Below are 21741 nucleotides of genomic sequence, written 5' to 3'. Positions count from 1 at the left end.
GAGATGTGTCTGTGCTCCTAATAGTTGAACTAAGTGGTCTACAGTGATAGTGAGAATGTTTGTGATAACAACAACCGGTGTTGAGTGAACAAGTGAACCTATCTACCAACTGTTCTTATAAGCACTTTACATGCACAGAATCATTTAATCCTCTTGTCAAATAGACATTAATTAGCACATTTCCTCAGTTCTAAGATGCTATCCGTTGTAGACACACCTTAGATCTGATAACAGCTTTTAAGGAAAAATATGTATTACATAAATGTCATATAGATTACACTATCCACCACAAATTAATAAATATTCAGCAACAAAAAAGCTTATGTCTGAGGACCAAGGAAGCATGCTCTATTGGTGCTTGTATTAACAAGGAAAGGAGAGGGAGAAAATTTAACCAAGAAGTATCAGATGTCAAGGATAATCAGAAACCAAAATGCTGAATTGCTAAAAGAATGTACGGATTCCCCATGCTGCTGAGTACATTGATGGAAGGTTTTGTACATCATTTAAGTGATGAAATGTTTTCACTGAGGATTAGGATCTACAGAAACTGAACCATTTGTCATTGGGGAAAGACTAGACTTTAGATAATTCTCAAGGAAGCTTCCTTGTTCAGACTTGTAAGCCTAGAGCCAAAGAGAACACGGGTAGCTCTCAAACAATGAGTCACTTCTTTGTTGTATGGCTTGAATGTGAGACTTTGTAGACTGAAGAGATTTATCTTCCATAAACAGTAGGTCCTCTCGATTATGATTTTCAGTGCCTGCCACAGACAGACGGGGAAGGGATAGAGCCATGTAAATGAGGCCATTCCCAGGAATCCTGGCGGAAGTCATCAACTGCTTCAGATTCTGCAAGTGCACATGCAGATTTGTGCACAGTGTCAGCCATTGGGCCAGACAGTCCACACATCTCTCTAAAATGCAAGGAGAAGAAAGAATGATTAGTATGAAGGAGAAGGCATTTGAAGCTGACTCCCCTCTGACTCTATGCCATTCAGTGTTTACACACACACACACACACACACACACACACACACCACACACACAGAGGACCATCAGTAGAACAAGGAGGCTACAAAACACCATGATAACACCACAGCCACCCAGGAAAGCCTAAGTATTCCGACCAATCCTTCAATTTCTCAAACATATAATGCCCTAAAAGATGGATAACAGGAAAGGAATTTCCACAGGTTCATCTTGTGCATAACTTTTATGATTTGGTCTATTTATCTATAAAAGAAGGTCAGATAAGAGCAAGATTGGCAGAAGCTTAAAAAGTAAAGTGAGTGGGGCTGGCACCGCGGCTCAATAGGCTAATTCTCCACCTGCGGCGCCGGCACCCCGGGTTCTAGTCCCGGTCGGGGCGCCGGATTCTGTCCCGGTTGCCCCTCTTCCAGGCCAGCTCTCTGCTGTGGCCCGGGAGTGCAGTGGAGGATGGCCCAGGTCCTTGGGCCCTGCACCCCATGGGAGACCAGGAGAAGCACCTGGCTCCTGGCTTTGGATCCGCGCGGTGCGCTGGCTGCAGCGCACGGGCCGTAGCAGCCATTGAAGGGTGAACTAACAGTAAAGGAAGACCTTTCTCTCTCTGTCTCTCTCTCTCACTGTCCACTCTGCCTGTCAAAAAATTAAAATAAATAAATAAATAAGTAAATAAAAAGAAGAAAAGTAAAGTGAGTGACAGGAGAGTGATAGTGCAAGATATGATTCATGTCTTTTTAAAAATAAGAAATGGCAGGGGCCAGTGCTGTGACACAGTGTAGGTTAAAGCCCGGCCTGCAGTAGCTGACATCTCATATGGGTGACAGTTCTAGTCCTGGCTGCTCCACTTTCAATCCATCTCCCTGATAATGCACCTGGGAAAGCAGCAGAGGATGGCCCAAGTCCTTGGGCCCTTGCACTCACATGGGAGATCAGGAAGAAGCTCCTGGCATTGGATGGGCTCAGCTCCAGCAGCTCTGGCCATTTGAAGAGTGAGCGAGCGGATGGAAAACCCCCTTCACTCTTTCTCTACCTCTCTCTGTAACTCTGTCTTTCAAATAAATAAGCTTACGGGGCCGGTGCTGTGGTATAGCGGGTAAAGCTGCCGCCTGCAGTGCCAGCATCCCATATGGGCGCCGGATCGAGACCCGGCTGCTCCACTTCTGATCCAGCTCTCTGCTGTGGCCTGGGAAAGCAGTGGAAGATGGCCCAAGTGCTTGGGCCCCTGCACCCATGTGGGAGACCTGGAAGAAGCTCCTGGCTCCTGGCTCCTGGCTCCAGATCAGAGCAGCTCCGGCCTTTGCGGTGATTTGGGGACTGAACCAGCAGATGGAAGATCTCTCTCTTTCTCTCTCTCTCTCTCTCTCTCTGCTTCTCCCTCTCTCTCTGTGTAACTATGACTTTCAAACAAAATAAATAAATCTTTAAAAAAAATAAGAGTTCTATAAAAAAACAAATAAGCTTAACCTTAAAAAATAAGAAATGGCTTTGTATAATATTTTTTCATCTGATGACATGAATTATGCAGATTTGTGAAGGTGAATACAATGAATGGAAAATGCAATTATATTGGAAGATAAAAATACCTTGAGTAGTAGGATAATGATAAAAAGTAAAAGAAGAAGCAGCATTATTAAATTTTAATTCATAATTAACATTTTTAAAAACTTAATTGTAGAATTGGGTTGGATTGCACTGAATAACAAACAAGACCATCTTTGGTCCTAAGTAGAAATCTTAACATCAACCTTTTCATTCTTTCTCCTTTCTTTTCTTGGTTTCTTCCCTTCCCTTCCTTTTCTTCCCTCCTTTACCCATTACCTGCCTCTCCTTCCTTCCCTCTCCCACCCCTAATTTTAAATGGAATAAATTTATGCTGTGTTATTATGAAATCATATCCTGATAGACCCTTTGTGTTGATCTTAAAACTGATGGTTCCTAGAAAAATAACAAAATCCCTAGAGCATAAACAGTCATTTGATAACATGGGAATGAACCCATCAACAATAGTAACACTTTTCATTTTTACTATGTTCTATACAATTGAAATAGTTTGATTGTAAGTTCAACTGATCAATAAGCTCCAAGTTCTTGCCTCTCCAATTCAGAATCTATAATTGTCCTTAGTATAAATTACATCACATCCTTCTGTTTACCCAAAGCCTTACTGATGATATGATCCTAATCCTTTACACATGTCCTGGCTCCAAACCAATACTCTTGTTTGCAAGGGATAGAAACCCTCCCACATGAAGCCAAAGGGGTTTCTTTTTGCTAATATAAATACATGAGTTTCCATCATATATATAACAAATGACCACACCCTTAGTGGCTTATAACAACAAAAATGTGTTGTCTTAAAATTCTATAGGTCAGGAAACCAAAATGTATTCATTGAGTGTTCTAGACCAAATTGTGCCTCTCTCCCCAAATTTATATGTTGAAACCCCTCTGTAATTGCATTGAAGGCAGGGCCTGTAAGGGTGAATGAATGTCTAAATTGGGTTATGAGGGTAGGAATCTGTTAGCATTGGTGTTGTGGTAATAAGAAAGGAGGCCTGTGTGCGCTCTCTCCCCCCCCCCCCCACACACAGAAGAGCCATGGGAGTTTAGCAAGAAAGCAGCCATCCATAAGCTAGAAACAGAGGCCTTACCAGACATTGACACTTGATCTTGATCACAGTCTTTGAGTCTCTAGAAAAAAAAGAAATGTTATTTAAGCCATACAGTGTATGGTATTTGTTATGGCAGCCTGCTATAGTTTTAACAGAATATGGATCCAGACTTCATGTTTGGGTTGGTGGTGCTAGGATGGTGGAGGTTTGATCCAGTTAGGGTGTCTAGGATGTGGGCCTACCAAGAGATCGTCACTGGGAGTGCCCCCCCCCCCGGAAAGTGGTTCTCACCAGGTGGCTGGGTATAGAAGTAGAGTCAGGCCCAGCCTGCTCTTGTTTCCTTCCTCCACTCAGTCTGTGCCACTGCCTTCCTCCATCCTCACCAAATGACCAAACCAATGAGGCCTGCCTGAGCTTGGACTCTATCTCCAAAAACCACGATCCAAATAAGCCTCTTTCCTTCTGGACTAGCTTGTTTCAGGCACTTGGTTATAACGAAGAAAAAGCTGTCTACTCTAAGTCCAGGCAGACTAACACTCCAGGTTAAGAACAAGGTAAATACAGCCAATGATCCTCTGGGGGCTCCAGGGAAGAGTGTGTGTTCTTGCCTTCTCCAGCTTTTAGAGCAGCCCCGTTTTCCTTGACTAGCGACCCTCTTCCTCTCTACTGAGCCAGCAAAGGTCGAGCCCCTCTAACACATCATTACTATAATCTGCACTCCTACCCCCCTCTTTCACACTTAAGTGGCTACAATGGATAGTCCAGAACAATCTCCCTATTATAAAGTCAGCAGAGTAGCAATTCTAATTCCACCTGTAGCCTTAATACCCCGCTGCCATGCAGAAGACAGATTCACAGTCTCCCTGGATAAGGATATGTGGCTATTTTGGGACGGCGGGCATCATGCTACTTAACACAATGAACAAGCTGCGTTATGCTACCTAACACAACGAGCAAACCAAGATGGAGCTGCCCTTTGTTTCAACTTGAAAACTCCTAAAAATTCCTATTAGCCTGGCAAGGGCCGCCGTCCATTCTTGTGGTGAGAATGGGATGGAGAGCCCAGCAATGTATCATAGCCCAGTGCCAAACAAAACCACATATTTGGAGTGAGATGAGAAACTGTTCATTGAAAGAAGACATGGATTTTCTCATAAGAGGGGGAACTGCTGGACAGACCAACCAGGGCTGTGTTGGGTGCTGCCGATTCACTCTTGCTTCTTGCTCCTTCCTTTCAGGTGTCTGATGTGATACGCCCTTCCCACGGGCTGCCCTCTTCGGTCCTCATCCGTTTTCTTACATCCCTTCCTATATCTTTTCTCAGACAACGCAGGCTTCCCATCACCCTCTACAGAAGTCCACATTCCCTTTGGTTTACCTCAAAAGCTGATGTTTCGAGAAGAGAGATGGATGTGTGCAACTGTCCAAGTCTCCACTCCTCAAATCATTGACTCCTATATAAGAGCGTTAACAATAAAATCTTCATGATTCTGAGAGCAAACAGTGCCGTTTTCCATCACTTAACTGTTTCCAAAACCCTCTTCATTCGGGACTCTTGTCTGCTCTCTTCTAGCATCGCCCTCTGTCTCAAGAATTATTGCAAAAGCTTTCCAGAAGTCCGGGATATTTGGTTTTGCTGCAGAGAGATTTATGAATGCCAAGTTTGCTTTTCAGTCTAAATCTCTTTTCCTGCAACACTAATAGTCTATAATGGCAGGACCACACCTCCAGACCATTAAACTTGTTTCTGCAGAGGAAAATTTAATCCTCAAAGAACAACTTTTATTACAAAAGAATTCATTCAGCTGAAAATTAGATTTTATTATTAAGAAATACTTTCTAAAATAAATAATTAAAGTCTGGCATAAAAATATTTAAAAAGTAGCCTGGTATGTGCTTCATTGTATGTTATTTTTGTCTAAACTGAAGTTCAGCTTATATGTGCTTATCAGCATCAGTTCACTGCTCAAGCAGGGAATCCAAGACCAACACATTACTGTGTTCTCAGAAGAAAGCTTCATCTTGGGGCCAGCACTGTGGTGCAGTGGCTAAGCCGCCTCTTGCAATGCTGACATCTCCTATTGGAGTGCTGGTTCAAGTCTCTGCTGCTCTGCTTCCAATCCAGTTCCCTGGAAAAATGTCTGTGAAAGCAGCAGAAGATGGCCCAAGTGCTCAAGTCCCTGCCACCTAGGAGAACTGGATGGAGTTCCTGGCTCCTGACTCTTCACTCCTGGCTTCTGACTCCTCACTCCTGGCTTCGGCCTGGCCCAGCCCTGATTGTTGTGATCATTTGGGGAGTAAACCAGTGGATGGAAGATTTGTCTTTCTCTGTATCTCTCCCCCTCTCTCTGTTGCTGTGCATTTCAAATAAATAAACAAATAAATCTCTTTTTTTAAGAAAACATTTATTTATTTGAAAGGCAGAGTGTCAGAGCCAGATTAGAGACAGAGAGAGAAAGAGATATCTCCCACTTGATGATTGATTCCCCAAATGACCACAAAAATCAGGGTTAGGCCAGGGCAGAGCCAGGAGCTGGGAACTTCATCTGCGTCTCTCACATGGGTGGTAGGGAATCCAAGTATTTGGGCCATTGTCCACTGTATTTCCAGCCACATATGCAGGGATCTGGTTGGGAAGTGGACAGCAGCTTTGAACTGCTCCTTCTATGGGATGCTGGCATTAATCCATTGAGCCACAACTCTGGCTCCAATAAATAAATCTTTAAAAAGAAAAAAAAAAGAAAGCTTCATATCTTCATACAGGCAAACAGAAAAAAGTGACCCATTTTTAGGCCAAAGATATGATGTATGAAATGCATATTTGCAAAGTAAAATTAATGAAATTACCTAAAGACAATGGACAATGTCAACATGCCGATGCTTAGCACAGGGGCTTCCTTTGTAGCCTGGAGATTTGTCTTGGGCTTAACTGCTTTATTTCCTACCAAGGCTTGCTAGAAGAAATGACATGTATTTCTGAGCTAAGATGTGTCGAAACATGGGTGCACTGCTCAGTTTCAAATCAGGGTAAACATAGCATCTCCTCAAACACTTATCATGTCTTTAGGGTGAAAACATTCAAACTCTTTTTAGAGATTTTTTCAAGAAAAACATGCCATACCTTATCATTACTTATAGTCTCCTACTGTGCCCTCTTTATCCTGTCTAACTATAACTTAGTGCCTGTTTTTAGAATTTATTTTTTTAGTATATATTTATTTAGTATTTATTCCCATCCCCTCCCCAGCCTCTGGTACCACCACTCTGTGCTCAACTTCTATGGTTTTACCACGGATCACTCTTGAACATTTCTCAATGTTTCTAGTAGCCTCTACACATATGATTCCATTATTTCTCTCATAACACAATTCTATTATTCATATAGGTGATAGTCACACAGAAAATATTTTCACTTCTATTCAGGAAAGTCAATCTTCCTGAAATAGCATCCTTCTATATTAAATTGTATCATATTTGAAACCATATTATTTTTGTAATTATTAGATATCTACTAACAAATTGACCCGAAGTTCACCCCTCTTCCAGGCCAGCTCTCTGCTGTGGCCAGGGAGTGCAGTGGAGGATGGCCCAAGTCCTTGGGCCCTGCACCCCATGGGAGACCAGGATATGTACCTGGCTCCTGCCATCGGATCAGCGCGGTGCGCCGGCAACAGTGCGCCAGCTGCGGCGGCCATTGGAGGGTGAACCAACGGCAAAGGAAGACCTTTCTCTCTGTCTCTCTCTCTCTCACTGTCCACTCTGCCTGTTAAAAAAAAAAAAAAAAAGATTTAAAAAAAATTACTTGAATGGGATAAAACGACTTCTTGTTGAACCTTGGCAAAGATTTGCTTCACCAGGAAATTATCCAAGCCTTTTGCCCAGCTCCCCTGGACAGTCCTGATTCACCAGCTCTCCACTGTGGCAGCTGGAAAACTGCTTTGCGCACTCCCAACTTGAGCAGCCGTCGCTGCCTCTTGCATGAGACTTCTTGCTGCTGAAGTTCCTCATGTGTTTTCCCAGGCTTTCTTCTGTTTCCACTCCATATGCTTTGCCTGGGGTTTCATTGTCTTTTCCAGTGCCTTCATTTCCCTGTCCTACATAGAAGACTCTAGAATAGAATTCTCAATTTTGCAATGGTCACCTGCATGCCCATCCTCCTGCTGGACAGCTCCACCTGCACACACCACAACCCCTGCCACGCAGGAAGGGGCATTCAGAACCGAGAAGAGCATTTCCCCCAGGCCCTCCGCTGCAGTCCATGGGCAGAGGGCCACGGCAACACCACTGGCTCCTGAAGGTGGTATGCAGGCGGTCACCTTTGCCATTCTTTCCCCTTAAGCTTTCTGTCCTATGAGTACTCTGACAATGTCTTTCAAATGCTTGGATCTATCCTGTGCAAATTGAACTCCTCAAATCCACATTCTGCATCTCTCAGCCATGATTCTTCTGCCAGAAAATCGAACAAATCAATGACCTCCCCCAGAACTCATATAGAAGAAAGAACAAACACTTCTCCCCTGCTTTTACAGTAAAACATAAAATCCTGAAAATGACCCACAATCACTCCCTAAGTCTCTTGATGCACCTTGAAACATTTTGTTCTAGGTCTCTGCTTTCCAATCCATCCTACCTTCTTCATATCCTTGAATGTACCCTACCACACAGACCACAGGGCATTTAAACAGCTACCCCTGAGTCTACAATTTCTAGCAACACTCCCTCACCTCATGTCATGGCTTAAATGTCAAATAGAACATTCTCCTGAGCCCAATCTTCACAATATATTCTTTTATGCTTGCTTTATCTCAAGCCTCAGATTATAATTGAGTAACTAACTGATTATTTGTAGTTGGTGTCAATTCATAGGAGTTTATTGTTTTCTTTTGCTCTTGGATTTGTAAGTTCCCTGAGAGATCATCTCTGTATGTTATATCACCTCTATCAGTACAATATTTCACATAGAGATCAACAATAAATATTTGCCAAAGAGGTCATTTTAAAAAATAGATACTAAGATGCTGCTACATGTGTTAGCCATTCTTGGAGCGTTTGCTTCATTTAGGGAATGCTTCTAATGGCTTACTTTCCTCTGAAGTCATATCCACAGTCCCCTTGTCTTAATCACTTGGTGTTTCTCAGTCCTATTTTAACCCTACTAAAAAGATAATTAATAGCCAGAACCTCCCCAGGCAGGTCTGCAGCTGCCATTTCATCTCAATAAACTTAAAGAGTGATGCCTACTTGGAAAAATTCTTTTTTTTTTTTTTTGACAGTCAGAGTGGATAGTGAGAGAGAGAGATGGAGAGAAGGGTCTTCCTTTGCCATTGGTTCACCCTCTAATGGCCGCCGCGGCTGGCGTGCTGCGGCTGGCGCACCGCACTGATCCGAAGGCAAGAGCCAGGTGCTTCTCCTGGTCTCCCATGGGGTGCAGGGCCCAAGCACTTGGGCCATCCTCCACTGCCTTCCTGGGCCACAGCAAAGAGCTGGCCTGGAAGAGGGGCAACCGGGACAGAATCCGGCACCCCGACGGGGACAAGAACCTGGTGTGCCAGCGCCGCTAGGAGGAGGATTAGCCTATTGAGCCGCGGCGCCGGCCGGAAAAATTCTTCATCTTTGAAAGACTGATGGATTCTCAGCTGACGGTAGGAGGGTCCTACAGTGCTCTTCTCTGCCTGTTTATTTTGCCTTCTCTTGACCACAATTCACTTTTGCCCTCCAAGAATTCTGCCTACACTCTTTATTCAGAGTGTACAGATAAATAAATTATGCCTTTTGTCTTCATGGAGTTCAGAATTCAGTGAAGAGCAAACAAAATCAGTAAAGTATAAAGTGAAAGTAGAGGCTATCATTGAAATATACTTATTTAAATATTTTTTGAAATATATTTATAGCCCAATTGAAGAGAGAAGTGGCACAGTGAGGGAGAGAGTGACTCCTGCTCAAGGAAAGGGTAAATGCCAAGGAATGGGAAGGATCCATACAGGTGCTGAGAACACACATGGCTTTGAGCATACTGAGCCTAAATCCCATAAAGAGTCAGGCAGAGGAGGAGGCTGGTTAAGGTGACCTTGAGAAAAGCACCCGTACCAGCTGGCCCTGTGGCACCGGCATCCCATAGTGTCTGGTTCATGTCCTGGCTACTCCTCTTCCAACCCAGCTCTCTGCTATGGCCTGGGAAAGCAGTGGAGGATGCTGTGCTTAGGCCCCTGCACCTGTATAGGAGACCCGAAAGAAGCTCTTGGGTCCTGGTTCCTGACTTCGGCTCAACCTAGCTCTGGCCATTGCAGCCATTTGAGGGAGTGAACCAATGGATGAAAGACCTCTCTGTCTCCCTCTTTCTCTCTCTCTCTCTCTCTGGCTCTACCTCTTTCTGTCTTTAACTCTGCCCCTCAAATAAATAAATAAATTTTTTTAAAAAAAATACACCCTTACTAAGCCAAGTAGTTTATCATTTTTCCTCTCAGAATAGAGAATCATGCAGGCTTCAGATAGAAAGTGGAACACTCAGATTTATTTTCTGTAGAAGAAAATTACTGATATTTTGAAGCATGGCCTTACAGGTTGGCTGACAACAGTTAGTAAGGAAATCAACATATCTTCTGCATCAGTTCCTGCTAGCCAGGGACACCAGGATACAATCTGCAGAAAGTGTTTGTTGACCCAGCAGTGATGTCTGCTGGAGGCAAGGACAGAGGCCTGATCAGCAACAGACTGGGTGGAGGGGAAGAGGTTGCTACAGAGCAGTTCTGATGACATCGATGTGTTGGTGACAGGGGACAATTGAGGAAACATTCCAGAAATTGCTGCAGTATCACAGCTTGGAAAAGGTAATAAGCAACAGTGATATGAAGATGTTTTCCCCATCAGAAAGAAAGTTTTTCTGCTTCTGTTTTGGTCTCAGTGCAAAGGAACTAGTAATAAAACAGGGGCTAGGAGGACCTACTTCTGCCTCCTCTGCATTTCACTCTCTGGATGATCTTTCTGTCATAGTTTGTTAACTTCTTTTCCCTTCTCTCCTCCCTTCCATCCTTTCCCTTTCTCCTTCCTTCCTTCCAAGATGGCTGCCTTTTTTAAAAAAAATGTATTTATTTAATTGAAGGGGAGAGTGACAGAGAGGCAGAAGCAGGGAGAGAGAAAGAGAGAGAGAGAGAGAGGCCTTCCATTTGCTGGTTCACTCCCCAAAGGGCTGCAACAGCTGAATCTGGGCCAATCTGAAGCCAGGAGACAGGAGCTTTTTCCAGGTCTCCCATGTCGGGGCAGGGGCCCAAGCACTTGGGCCATCTTCCACTACTTTCCCAGGCCTTAGCAGAGAGCCAGATCAGAAGTGGAGCAGCCGGGACACGAACTGGCACCCTTATGGGATGCTGGCACTGCAGGCTGCAGCTTTACACTCTATGCCACAATGCTAGCCCCAAGATGGCTGCTTTTTTAAACTGGCTGCAGCAGTTTTGTTCAGATGCTTTCCTGGGACTGAAACAGAATATTGGTTAAAATCAAAGAAAGTATTTGTAGAACCTAACTGATACCTTCATAGATGAATCATTTATTGAATCAGCAAATGTTTGTTCAGTAACTCTTCAGAATTCTTTTGTTTGACTATTAAAATTAGCAAATATTTGCTCTCTGACTATATATTAGTTAACTGTATACTCAGTTCTCAAGAAGGGGCAGAAATAAAGTGCCATATTCCCTCCTTTCACAAGAGATCTTTTCCATACATTTTCACAGTAACGTTTGCTTCACGGTAATATTTACACACTCTGTGCCCCCGTATCCCACAAGCAGATCTGTTAACCGCTCACAAGAAGGAAGTGGTTCTATCTAAGGCTAAGAGCCAAGAATTTTGCATTCCATTCTATTCATTGTTTCTGTTACTGATTTATTGAGTAATATTAAGCAGCCATTCTGGCAACATTTCCTTTGTCCTACTGAGCAGGGGCAATGCACTGGAAATTCCACTAATGTGGGCACGGCCTGGGGCATGACAAAGATATAGGTGGAGATCAGAAACACATCTCCGGCTCGTCTCAGGAATGTCCCTAGAGATGGCTCATCACTGAGTAGCCAGGCAGAGACATGACTCAGCCGGGTTCTGCAACCAGCTGTCTGGGGCAGCTATGAGAGTACTGGCAGGAACTGCGGATCAGCCAGTCTGCTGGATAAGAAGGGAAAACCGAGCCTGCTGTTCAGAATCGGGACCCTTAAAGAGCAATCTGATTCTACCTCTCCCTGACTTGAGTTTTTGTCAGCAAGACGCTACTAGGAGAAGTCCATATCAGTTTTCAAACTGTTCTCACATGTTACAAAGGCACTGAAAGCGCAATGAGAACAATTATAACTTAATCAGAGGACCTTGGAGCTCCTCTATGAATGGGCTCCTTTGGAAAAATACCTTGATTGTTGCAGTAGAAAAGGAAGAAGTCTCCCTTGGCTTTGAGATATGCAAACTTGTTTCTTCAGCATTTGAATTGAAGATGAAAGAAAGGGCATGAGAAAGAGGAGAGAGAGAAGGAGAGTGGCAAGGAGTAGAGCAGGCAGAGTGAGAGATGGAAGGCTGTCTAAGGAGTAGCACTGAGATCACTTACGCACATCTTCCTTACAAGTGATATTACACACACATAGACAGGCATGCAGCACTGGACTTCTGATCATTTGATTTTTAGCTTTGGTTTGTGTTTACCATATCCAATATGAAGAAATTCTAGAAAGTCTCTCTTCTTTATGCATCACTGTGTTATTCAGTGCCTTTTGTTTTTCCTTTTTACAATAGAAACAGCAATTAAGGCCAAGTGCAATCACTGTTGATTGGGCAATAGTTGGATGATACTCAGTTGTGGGAATTTATGTGTCAAGATTCATGTGACAATTTCTTTATGGCACTCAAATAAGACTGCAATTGTCTTGGCTGTGTCCCTCCTGTCTGTTCTTGGTATCTTCTTTAGTATAATGAATTCATATTTATGACTGTAAAAATGACTACTTTCTATCTGCAAAGTTAAATCTAAACCTCTGTGAAGCTACCAGCTGTCCCTAAGTGAGATGACTGCCATTTTTCTCAGGCCCAAATTTTCCAGCTTAACATAAGACAGGGCCTTGAAATGGATGTCCCCTAAGAGACCACGTAAGATCTTGAGATCCCTTGTCAAAGTGTCAGTGAATTTCCACACACATGAGCTGGCTCAACTTCTTTCCTTTTATAATGAAGTTCAAAGATGTCCACCAGAAGGCTATCTCAGAATGGTGGCCACCTTTACCGTGTTCACATCCCATTTCAGTGTCTCTGGTGTATCAGCCAGGACCTAGAAGAGTGGTTACAGCAACAGAAAACAGCAGATAAATTGCCAGTGTCAGGGTGGAGATGACTCAATGCCTGAGATATATGCAGAGGACAACATGGGAGCTGTTGGGGCCAGTGCTGTGGTGGTAATAGTCTAAGCCTCTGCCTGTGGTGCTGGCATCCCTAGTAGGCACCAGTTTGTGCCCTGGCTACTCCACTTTCAATCCAGCTCTCTGGTTATGGCCCAAAAAAGCAATAGAAAATCATTCAAGTGCTTGGGCCCATGCACCCACATGGGAGACCCAGAAGAAGCTCCTGCCATTGTGGCCATTTGGGGAGTGAACCAGCGGATGGAAAACCTCCCACTCTGTCTCTCCCTCTCTTTCTGCGTAATTCAGCCTCTCAAATAAATAAATAATTTTTTTTTAAAAAAGGAAGATCTTCACAGATCCCTTTGATCCTTTTCCATGTGTGCTAGGGGAAGGAGTGCAAAGAGTTTTGTTTATGTTCTATCCCTTACCCCTAACAAGGACAGAAGGTTGAGAGCAGCTGTGGCACACTCGCCTGCCTGTGGCTGGGATGATTCTAAGGCACAACATGTACCCAAGACTGCACCTGCACCCCCACTTGGCTGCCTTCCCTTCCCTCTCCTACTTCCTTCAAACCTCTAGCCAGTGTGTGTGCCCTGCAGGCACTTCCTTAATAAATACACTGACACCTCCAGCCTTGGCTGAGAGTCAACTTCTGCTGAACCTCGCCCGGAAAACCAGGGAGGTGAGTGAAAGGGGAAAGAAAGGGAGAATCGGAATCTCTGAGTGCGAGATAAGAGAACAGATTACTGCAAGCTGGGATAGAAGAGACCAGGGTAATGAGAGAAGAAAGGAGTAGAAACAGGGATGGCGAGATCAAAGCAGGACACTGTAGTCTGGGACCACAGAATGTGGGGCCTATCTTTGGAGGTCCTGCAATGCAGTGCTTCAGCACAAAGCCCTGGACTCCCACTTCTTAGGGCTAAAATTCTGACATTGTCCTTTCATCATTGTGTCATCTAGAACAAATGATTTTACTCTACAATTCTCTACTTTCCCATCATTAAAAATGAACCTGAGATGCTAAGCCTTAGAAATGTGAGTGCTGTTTCAAGTCCTGGCCGATCTTCTTTTGACCCAGCTCACTGCTAATGGTCCTGGGAATCAGAAAAAGATGGCCCAAGTGCTTGGGCCTCTGCACCCATGTGGGATGCCTAGAAGAAACTCCTGGCTCCTTGCTTTGGTGTGGGCCAGCCCTGGCCATTGAGACCAGTAGGTGGAAGATCTTCCTCTATCAATCTCTTTCTCTCTCTCTCTCTCTCTCTCTCTCTGTAACTCTGCCTTTCAAATAAAATAAATTTATTTAAAAAAATTTAAAAAAAGAAGCTTTATACCTATAGGCTTTTATTGCAACATGATTTCGAGTTGTGGTTCCCAATTAGAGGTTCAATTCCCCAAGGGAAGATTTTTGTACAACTCAGAGGTGGTGAAGTTACCAGCTAAGAATGATGCTATCCTCATACATAATGTAACACACAGGACATCATCTCATCAACTTTAATATACAGCAATAGAAAGTTGAAAGAGAATTAAATATTTTAAAAATTTAAAAATAGAGAATGATTAAGTTATAACATACCCTTTAAGGGAAATAATATGCTAGTACTGAAAAGAAATGATTTTGTTAAACATACGTTTTGGCACTCTGGTGAAATTAATAAGGCTTAGAATTGCTGAGAGCCTGTGGACTGTGGAAATACATTCACTCTTTCAAATCATATTTTTTAAGAGCTACTCCATACCAGACTAGAGATATCATAGTGATGAAGGAGACAAACTTATTGCTCTTATCTAATGCATTTCTAGTGGAAAGAAAGGACAAGAGAAAATAGGCAGGTAAGTAGAGAGATGTTACAGACGGATAGATGACAATAAAAGAACACACAAATGAACAGGAAACAACCATCTGAAGAACTGACAGTTCTGATGAGATTTCAATCAGTAGAAACTGTGAACCATTTGATGAGGAGAGCATTTTCAGACAGATGGACTGATGGGTTAAAGATGCTGACGTGAGGTCAGGCTTGGCAGTGCTGAAGAACAGAAGCGTGAAGAGTCAAAGAAAAGCATGGTGGGCAACATAAACTGGGGACAGACGTGACGTTATGAGATGAAGTGAGATGTTCGCTCTCTTAGGCTTTCTTCTCTACATCATTTCTAGCTGATAGATTAGACAGAAGACAAGTTCTCAAGATTAGTGTGGAAATGAAATACATAATATACATAAGGGTATAAGTATTAGGTCTTTTACATAATAAATACTCAAAAAGTTTTAATTCAATAAACAAATCAAGATGTAAAAGCTACATAGCAGAAAGGTATTTCAACTGAATTAGATAGGTTGATTTTGCTGACATCTGTGCAGTTTTTCAATAATTCACATTTTTGGTGGACTTTTTGAAGACACTCTTGTGCATGAGTTTCAAATTTTTTTGCACCAAAATGAACTTTTTAATTGTTATTGTTCCATAAGCTTTTTCAAGTATCCTCATATATGTGTGTGTGTATTTTTAGAAAATAATACTGGTCTCTTGCTGGAAGAAAAATTAAAGAAGTGTTCTGTATTAAATAAAGTTGTTCATTTATAATCTCTATAGTTATGTTACTTTTCAAAATCAAAATATAATAATTAGAAGCTCTACTTTTAATTTAATTTTACTTTATGCACAGAAATAAAGCTTGCAAGGTTTTCACACTAGGAAGTTCAGAGTGACCAGTTAGCCCCATAAGAAAACCTTATTAATACTCCAGTGGAGAAAGACAAGATGGCCAAGCACTCATTGAGATGACCAGACATAAGAGAGAGGCTGCTCCTGACACTGGAAACGGCATCAGACAGAATGTTTAGCTCGAATGCCCTGATCCACAATTGGCTTACCAACATTCTTTTCTGTGTCAGGATTTAAAAATAACTGCCCAGTCTTGTCACTAATTCATAAGATGCATTTAAGTGCTTTATGAGTACTGTTGCATGACGTGAGGAACGGATAGAAAGGTAAGTGAGGACTGTACCGGTTTTGTTTCGCCCAGCTGAAAGGACATAGGCCAAATGGTTTATGGAAAATCACATACAAATAAGATAAGGTCAGGGTCAGGATCCACTTAAAATCCATTAAAACGTCACTGAAGTTACCGGTCCACTCCACATGAGAAGGTAAATACACTGTCTGGAGATAAAGACAAATATCTTTACAAGAGAATGTGGTCACTCACTTAGTCCTCAAGACTAGGGAATACATAAAACACCTCCTATTAAAAAATATATATCCTTATTTTTCATTACTGATTATTAAATGAGAAGCTATAGTGTACAATAAAGCTCATAAGAAGTATGAAATAGCAAAAATTATGTAGACATACTCCAAACCATTTTTTCCATTCATATGTCAAAACCATTTCTGCAAATATTTTATAGAATACTTTGAAAATGCTAAAAATATCATTGCCTGATCATACTACTGAGATGCTATTCAAAATGATGTCAATTAAGCTCTAACAAGTTTTATGTATAAGGTTGTAAAATACTCAATATAGAAAGGGGGTCCAATTCTTTTCCTTCATCCTGTAGATGAGGACATAGGGTCAGGAGTAAAATGAAGGAAGCTCATCCGTCCTTTCTATGCCACACATAACCAGTTTCAGTTTCAGGATTGTCTAGTTTCTTGCATATAGTGAAGTCTGAGAACACCTAAGTAAACTTAGAACACCTAATAACCTAGCTCTGTTGGCAGCTACTATCAGAGCATCGTGCGTGTCTTAGAGAGTCCATCTTCCCAGCACGAAACGAAATGCTGACCGATGGTGAAGGGAAGAACAGGTAGAGAAAGGCCAAACCAAAAGCAGAAAGTGTGGGCACAGGGAGGAATGCATTCATTGTTCAAAACAGTAGATGGAGTGTTTGCATTCACATCCTTCCCCATTTAGGTTGACACAAAAGTGGGAGTAAAGGATTTGCAAAGAGGACACCTTTGCCACAGCAAGGTGAGCAGAGTGGGAGCTCCCTCATAAGCTTGGAACATTTTCTACAAGACAGAAAGCAGATGGTTAAGTGACACAGTGGAATAGCATAGAAAGATGTGTGCTCTGGCCAACACAAGGGAAAGGCAGCGCTGGTGAGGAGTCAGTGTGTGCTCGAAACCACAGAGAGGTTTGGAACCAGAAGCCCAGTTACCTTCAGAGGTGCCAGAGTCACTTACATAAAACACCTCCTATGAAAAAATATATGTCCTTATTTTTCATTATTGATTATTAATAATCAATATCCATCTACCAAAGAGGATGGGATAAGTGACATCCTTCATTTCTTCATCTTTTTTTCATTTTCAAATATTTCTGTCACTTATTTTATTGATCAATTTAGCATAAGATATGATACTTTAATTAATATATGATAAAAATACATAATGCTAATAAATGGACGACCACTGTTCATTGCAACTGGATACAGAACTCTTGGGTGATAGCTTTAAACTCTGTAATCAAAAACTAATCTTTCAGGCACAATCATTGTAGCCCAGCAGGCAAAGTAAGTCGCTGCCTGTGATACCAGCACCCCATATCTGAGTGCCGGTTCAAGTCCTACCTGCACTACTTCCGATTCAGCTCCCTGGTATGCACACTCTGGAAAGCAGCAGGTGTTGGCTCAAGTGTTTGGGTCCCTGCCACACAGTATGGAGCTCCTCGCTCCTGGCTTCTGCCTGGCCCAGCCCCAGCCATTGCCATCATTTGGGGACTAAACCAGAAGATAGAAGATCTTCTCTCTCTCTCTCTCTCTCTCTCTCTCTCTCTCTCTCTCTCTCTTCCCATATCTCTATTGCTCTGCCTTTTGAATAAAATAAATATAATAAATATTTTCACCTTTTAAGTGTGAAATGTGTGGAAATAGCCAAGAACACTTAACTTCTGATACATAGGGAGCCAAATGTCAACACTCCAGCTCTCTGACTTCACCCTGAATCAAAATCTGGCGATCAGTACCTCCCAGATTAGAAAAGGTCAAGTCATGAACCCACAAAAGTGCATAAACAGGGTGCCAACACTGTGCCATAATGGGTTAAGCTACCACCTGCAATGCGGTTCAAGTCCCGGCTGTCCCCCTTCCAATCCAGCTCCCTGTGGAAGTGCCTGGGAAAGAGCAGCGAAAGATGGCTCAAGTGCTTGGGCTCCTACACATATGCAGGAGACCTGCATGAAGTTCCTGGCTCCTGGCTTTGGCCTGGTCCAGCCCAGCAGCCACTGTGGCCATTTGGGGAGTGAACCAGCAGGTGGACGATTTTCTCTCTCTCTCTCTCTCTCTCTCTCTCTTTCCCTCTCTTTCTCTCTCTCTGTAACTCTGCCTTTCAAATAAATAAAATATTTTTTTAAAAAAATGCATAAGTGCATAAGGAGAGAGTACAGTACAGTTGGAGAAGCCTGAAACAGGAAAACATCAAAGTAGACAAATTACCCTGAGAAAACAGATAATTCACAACATCCTCAAACCTAACAGAAGCCATTAGGTTTTGTAAAAGAATATGCTGTATCCACAATATAAGAAAAACATTCTACGACAAAATAGTAACCAGAAAACGAAACTTTTCCATTAGAAATTAATAAATTGTTGTCCCCCCAAATAATCCATTAAGGAGTTTAGAAGATAAACTTTAAGGGAATTTTTCAAAAAGAAAATAAAAGACATAGAAGGCTGGTTGATTTGGGGAACTAAACATCATACTACTGAAGAGTTCTGAAAAGCAGGAAGAGAGATAATATAGGAAAAATGAGTAAAAATTAACTAGTAGACAGTTACTTCTGAAAGATGTAGACACCAGACTACAGATAAGACCAACTAAGGAAATTTTCAAATATTCAACACAGTATGTAAAAAGATACACATTTCGACAGTGTTGCACAATATCAGTCCTGCAAGAACAGGGAGGAATCCCTAAGGGAGAACAAAGGGTTCAGCCACAAAGGAATAATAAACTGCCATCAGCCATCATGAAGAAAAGAAATGCTACAGTGTTTTCAGACTTGACTCATCTTCCTTCTGGACCCTGTGGAGAGAATGCTGAACAGAACGGTTGCTGACACACAATCAATATTACTTTCCACATCATTTTTCTTAGAAAGTTCCTTAATCGTGAGTTCCAGGAAAAAAAAAAAAAAGACACTCACATGGAATGCAGAAAGTAGAGCGTCCAAGCCTCGAGAACCATGTAGAAATGCACCATACAGCTTACAGAGTAAGCAGCCCAGTCCGAAGCGGGAGATGAGCTGGTTAGAGACGGGAATTATTGGGGCCTGGTTGTGGTGCAGTGGATTAAGCTGCAGCTTGTGGTGCATATCAGAGTGCCTGTCCAGTCCTGGCTGCTCTGCTTCCCATCCAGCTTCCTGATACTCTGCCTAGGAAGGCAGAGGGTGATGCCTCAGGTAATTGGGCCCCTGCCACCCAGGTGGAAGACCCACATGGAGTTCTTGGCTGCTTGCTTAGCCTGGCCCAGAGCTGACTTGTTGCGGCCATTTGGGGAGAGAGCCAGCAGGTGGAAGACATTTCTCTCTCTCTCTCTCTCTTCTTCACTCCCTCTTTCTCTGTTGCTCTGCCTTTCACATAAATGAGTAAAATCTTTTGGGGCCAGCGCTTGGCACAGTGGGTTAACGTCCTGGCCTGAAGGGTCGGCATCTCATATGGGCGCCAGTTTGAGACCCAGCTGCTCCATTTCCTGTCCAGCTCTCTGCTATGGCCCAGGAAAGCAGTAGAAGATGGCCAAAGTCCTTGGGCCCCTGCATCCACATGGGAGACCCAGAAGAAGTTCCTGGCTCCTGGCTTCAGATCGGCGCAGCTCCAGCCATTGCGGCCATTTGAGGAGTGAACCAGCAAATGGAAGACCTTTCTCTCTCTCTGCCTCTCCTCTCTCTGTGTAACTCTGACTTTCAAATAAATAAATAAATCTTTTTAAAAATGAGTAAAATCTTTTTACAAAGAAAAGTGAATTATTTCAGGAGGAAAAAAGAAAAGATGTGATAGATTCTGCAGAACATAAAATTTGATGACAACAAAGAAAAAAGTCACCTTGAAATTCCAGAAAAAACATGAAGAGAAAATGTTGTCATAGCATATCTCCCTGGATTTCAATGAAAATATTATTTAGATGCATTTAAATAATAAATACCTCTTAGTGCTTTTCCATTGCCTAAAGAAAGCTATGAAGACCAGAAAGATTAATTTAGGTTACTGGATACAATAAAATGAAACTAACCTTAACAGCATTTAAGAAAATGTATAAACAACCAAAGGCTACATTTTGAGAAGAGTTGCAAAAGATTGCAAGTGGTGATAATATACAAAATGGGTATTGGAGGACTACTGGGTTTTGATGAAATAAGAATAAAAGTCTAAGAATATAATTTATAACAAAGTAAACTAAATGAACAAAAAACAATAGCAATCTCTCTAAAAAAAGAGTGGATTGCGAGCAAATTAAATGTTGTGGGAAGTCTGTACTTCCGTTTGTTCCATGAACACAAAAGATAATCTCTAAAATTTATTTAAAATATTACTATAGATCATTATACATGTTTCAAAGCAGAGAACTGTAAGAAAAGAAGTATTGGCCATAGAACTCTTGTTTTTAACTTGAAGTTCTTCTGTACTATTTACTTTTTAAGATTTATGCTGCATTTTAGGAAAAGAAACTTTTTCTTTTATAATAATTTTTGGCTTACAGAAATTGACGAAGATATTACAGTTCATAATCCTTGTTCAGTTTCCTCCACCGTTAATAGTTGACACGACCACGTTGAACTTATTAGAACTAAAGCCCTGACATCAGTACATTGCTGCTACTAACTGGACTCCAGGTATCAGTTGGATTTCATTAGTTTTTCTTTGTTTGTTCCATTTAAGTCCTCTTTATGTTTCAGATCCAACCCAGGCCACCAGGTTGCATTTACTTGTCATGTCTCCCAGAGGTTCTCTTCGGTCTGTTGCTCTTTCTCTGTCCTTCCTGGCTTTGCATGATCTTGATAATCTTGAAGAGTACTGGGCAGACACCTGCACAATGTCTTCTAACCAGGGTTCGTCTGCTGCATTTCTCACAATCGGGCTGTGGTTCCAGGTTTCAGACAGATTGCAACAGAGGTGCAATGCCCTTCTCTTCATAACAGGTCAGAGGGGCACCATATCCAGGTTATAGCACTCAGGACATTAGCTTTGATTCCTTGGGCAAGGTAATGCTTTCCAGGTTTCTCTATTGTGTGGTTACTGCTATTCTTTCCCCTATTCTGTTCTGCGGAATCGAGTTAGTAAGTCTCAGACACCCTCCATCAGGGACCCAGATAGAAATCATTCTTTGCCTCCTGTAATAGGGAGTAACTCCACACATTATCTGGAATTCCTCTGGAAGAAATATTTATTGGGGCCGACTTTGTGGCTCACTTGGTTACTCCTCTGCCTGTGGCGCCGGCATCCCATATAGGAGCCAGGTTCTAGTCCCGGTTGCTCCTCTTCCAGTCCAGCACTCTGCTGTGGCCCAGGAGGGCAGTGGAAGATGGCCCAAGTACTTGGGCCCCTGCACCAGCATGGGAGACCAGGAAGAAGCACCTGGCTCCTGGCTTTGGATTGGTGTAGCTCCGGCCGTGGCGGCCATTTGGGAAGTGAACCAATGGAAGGAAGACCTTTCTCTTTGTCTCTCTCTCTCACTGTCTAACTCTATCTGTCAAATAAAGAAAAAGAAATATTTATTTGTTCATTCAGTTAGCTTATATCAGTATAGGTCCTTGCATGTTCCTTGGCTTAT

At 42.5% G+C, this 21741-nt stretch overlaps 1 protein-coding gene across 1 annotated transcript; it reads right to left on the bottom strand.

Annotated features, from left to right (window-relative positions):
• Positions 1–333: 333 nt before the first annotated feature.
• Positions 334–19854, bottom strand: LOC149127546 (uncharacterized). The gene is made up of 3 exons (XM_089328744.1): positions 19121–19854; positions 3638–3677; positions 334–916 (listed from the first exon to the last, which is right to left on the bottom strand). The coding sequence occupies exons 1-3, from the start codon at positions 19286–19288 to the stop codon at positions 627–629; spliced, it is 498 nt and encodes a 165-aa protein (XP_089184870.1). The 5' UTR covers positions 19289–19854; the 3' UTR covers positions 334–626.
• Positions 19855–21741: the final 1887 nt, after the last annotated feature.

Source organism: Oryctolagus cuniculus, chromosome 3 (genome assembly GCF_051225735.1).
Source record: "Oryctolagus cuniculus isolate XC-2025 breed Fujian yellow rabbit chromosome 3, ASM5122573v1, whole genome shotgun sequence".
Taxonomy (NCBI): domain Eukaryota; kingdom Metazoa; phylum Chordata; class Mammalia; order Lagomorpha; family Leporidae; genus Oryctolagus; species Oryctolagus cuniculus.
This window is presented reverse-complemented; position numbering and strand designations above follow the sequence as displayed.

Excerpts from the sequence above, each read along its gene's own strand:
- LOC149127546 (XM_089328744.1), bottom strand. The coding sequence starts at position 19,288 with ATGCACCACAAGCTGCAGCTTAATCCACTGCACCACAACCAGGCCCCA. Across the intron at positions 3,678-19,120 it reads CTCTACTTTCTGCATTCCAT|AGACTCAAAGACTGTGATCA; the intron begins GTGAGTGTCTTT and ends TTTTTTTTCTAG. Across the intron at positions 917-3,637 it reads AGATCAAGTGTCAATGTCTG|AGAGATGTGTGGACTGTCTG; the intron begins GTAAGGCCTCTG and ends CTTGCATTTTAG.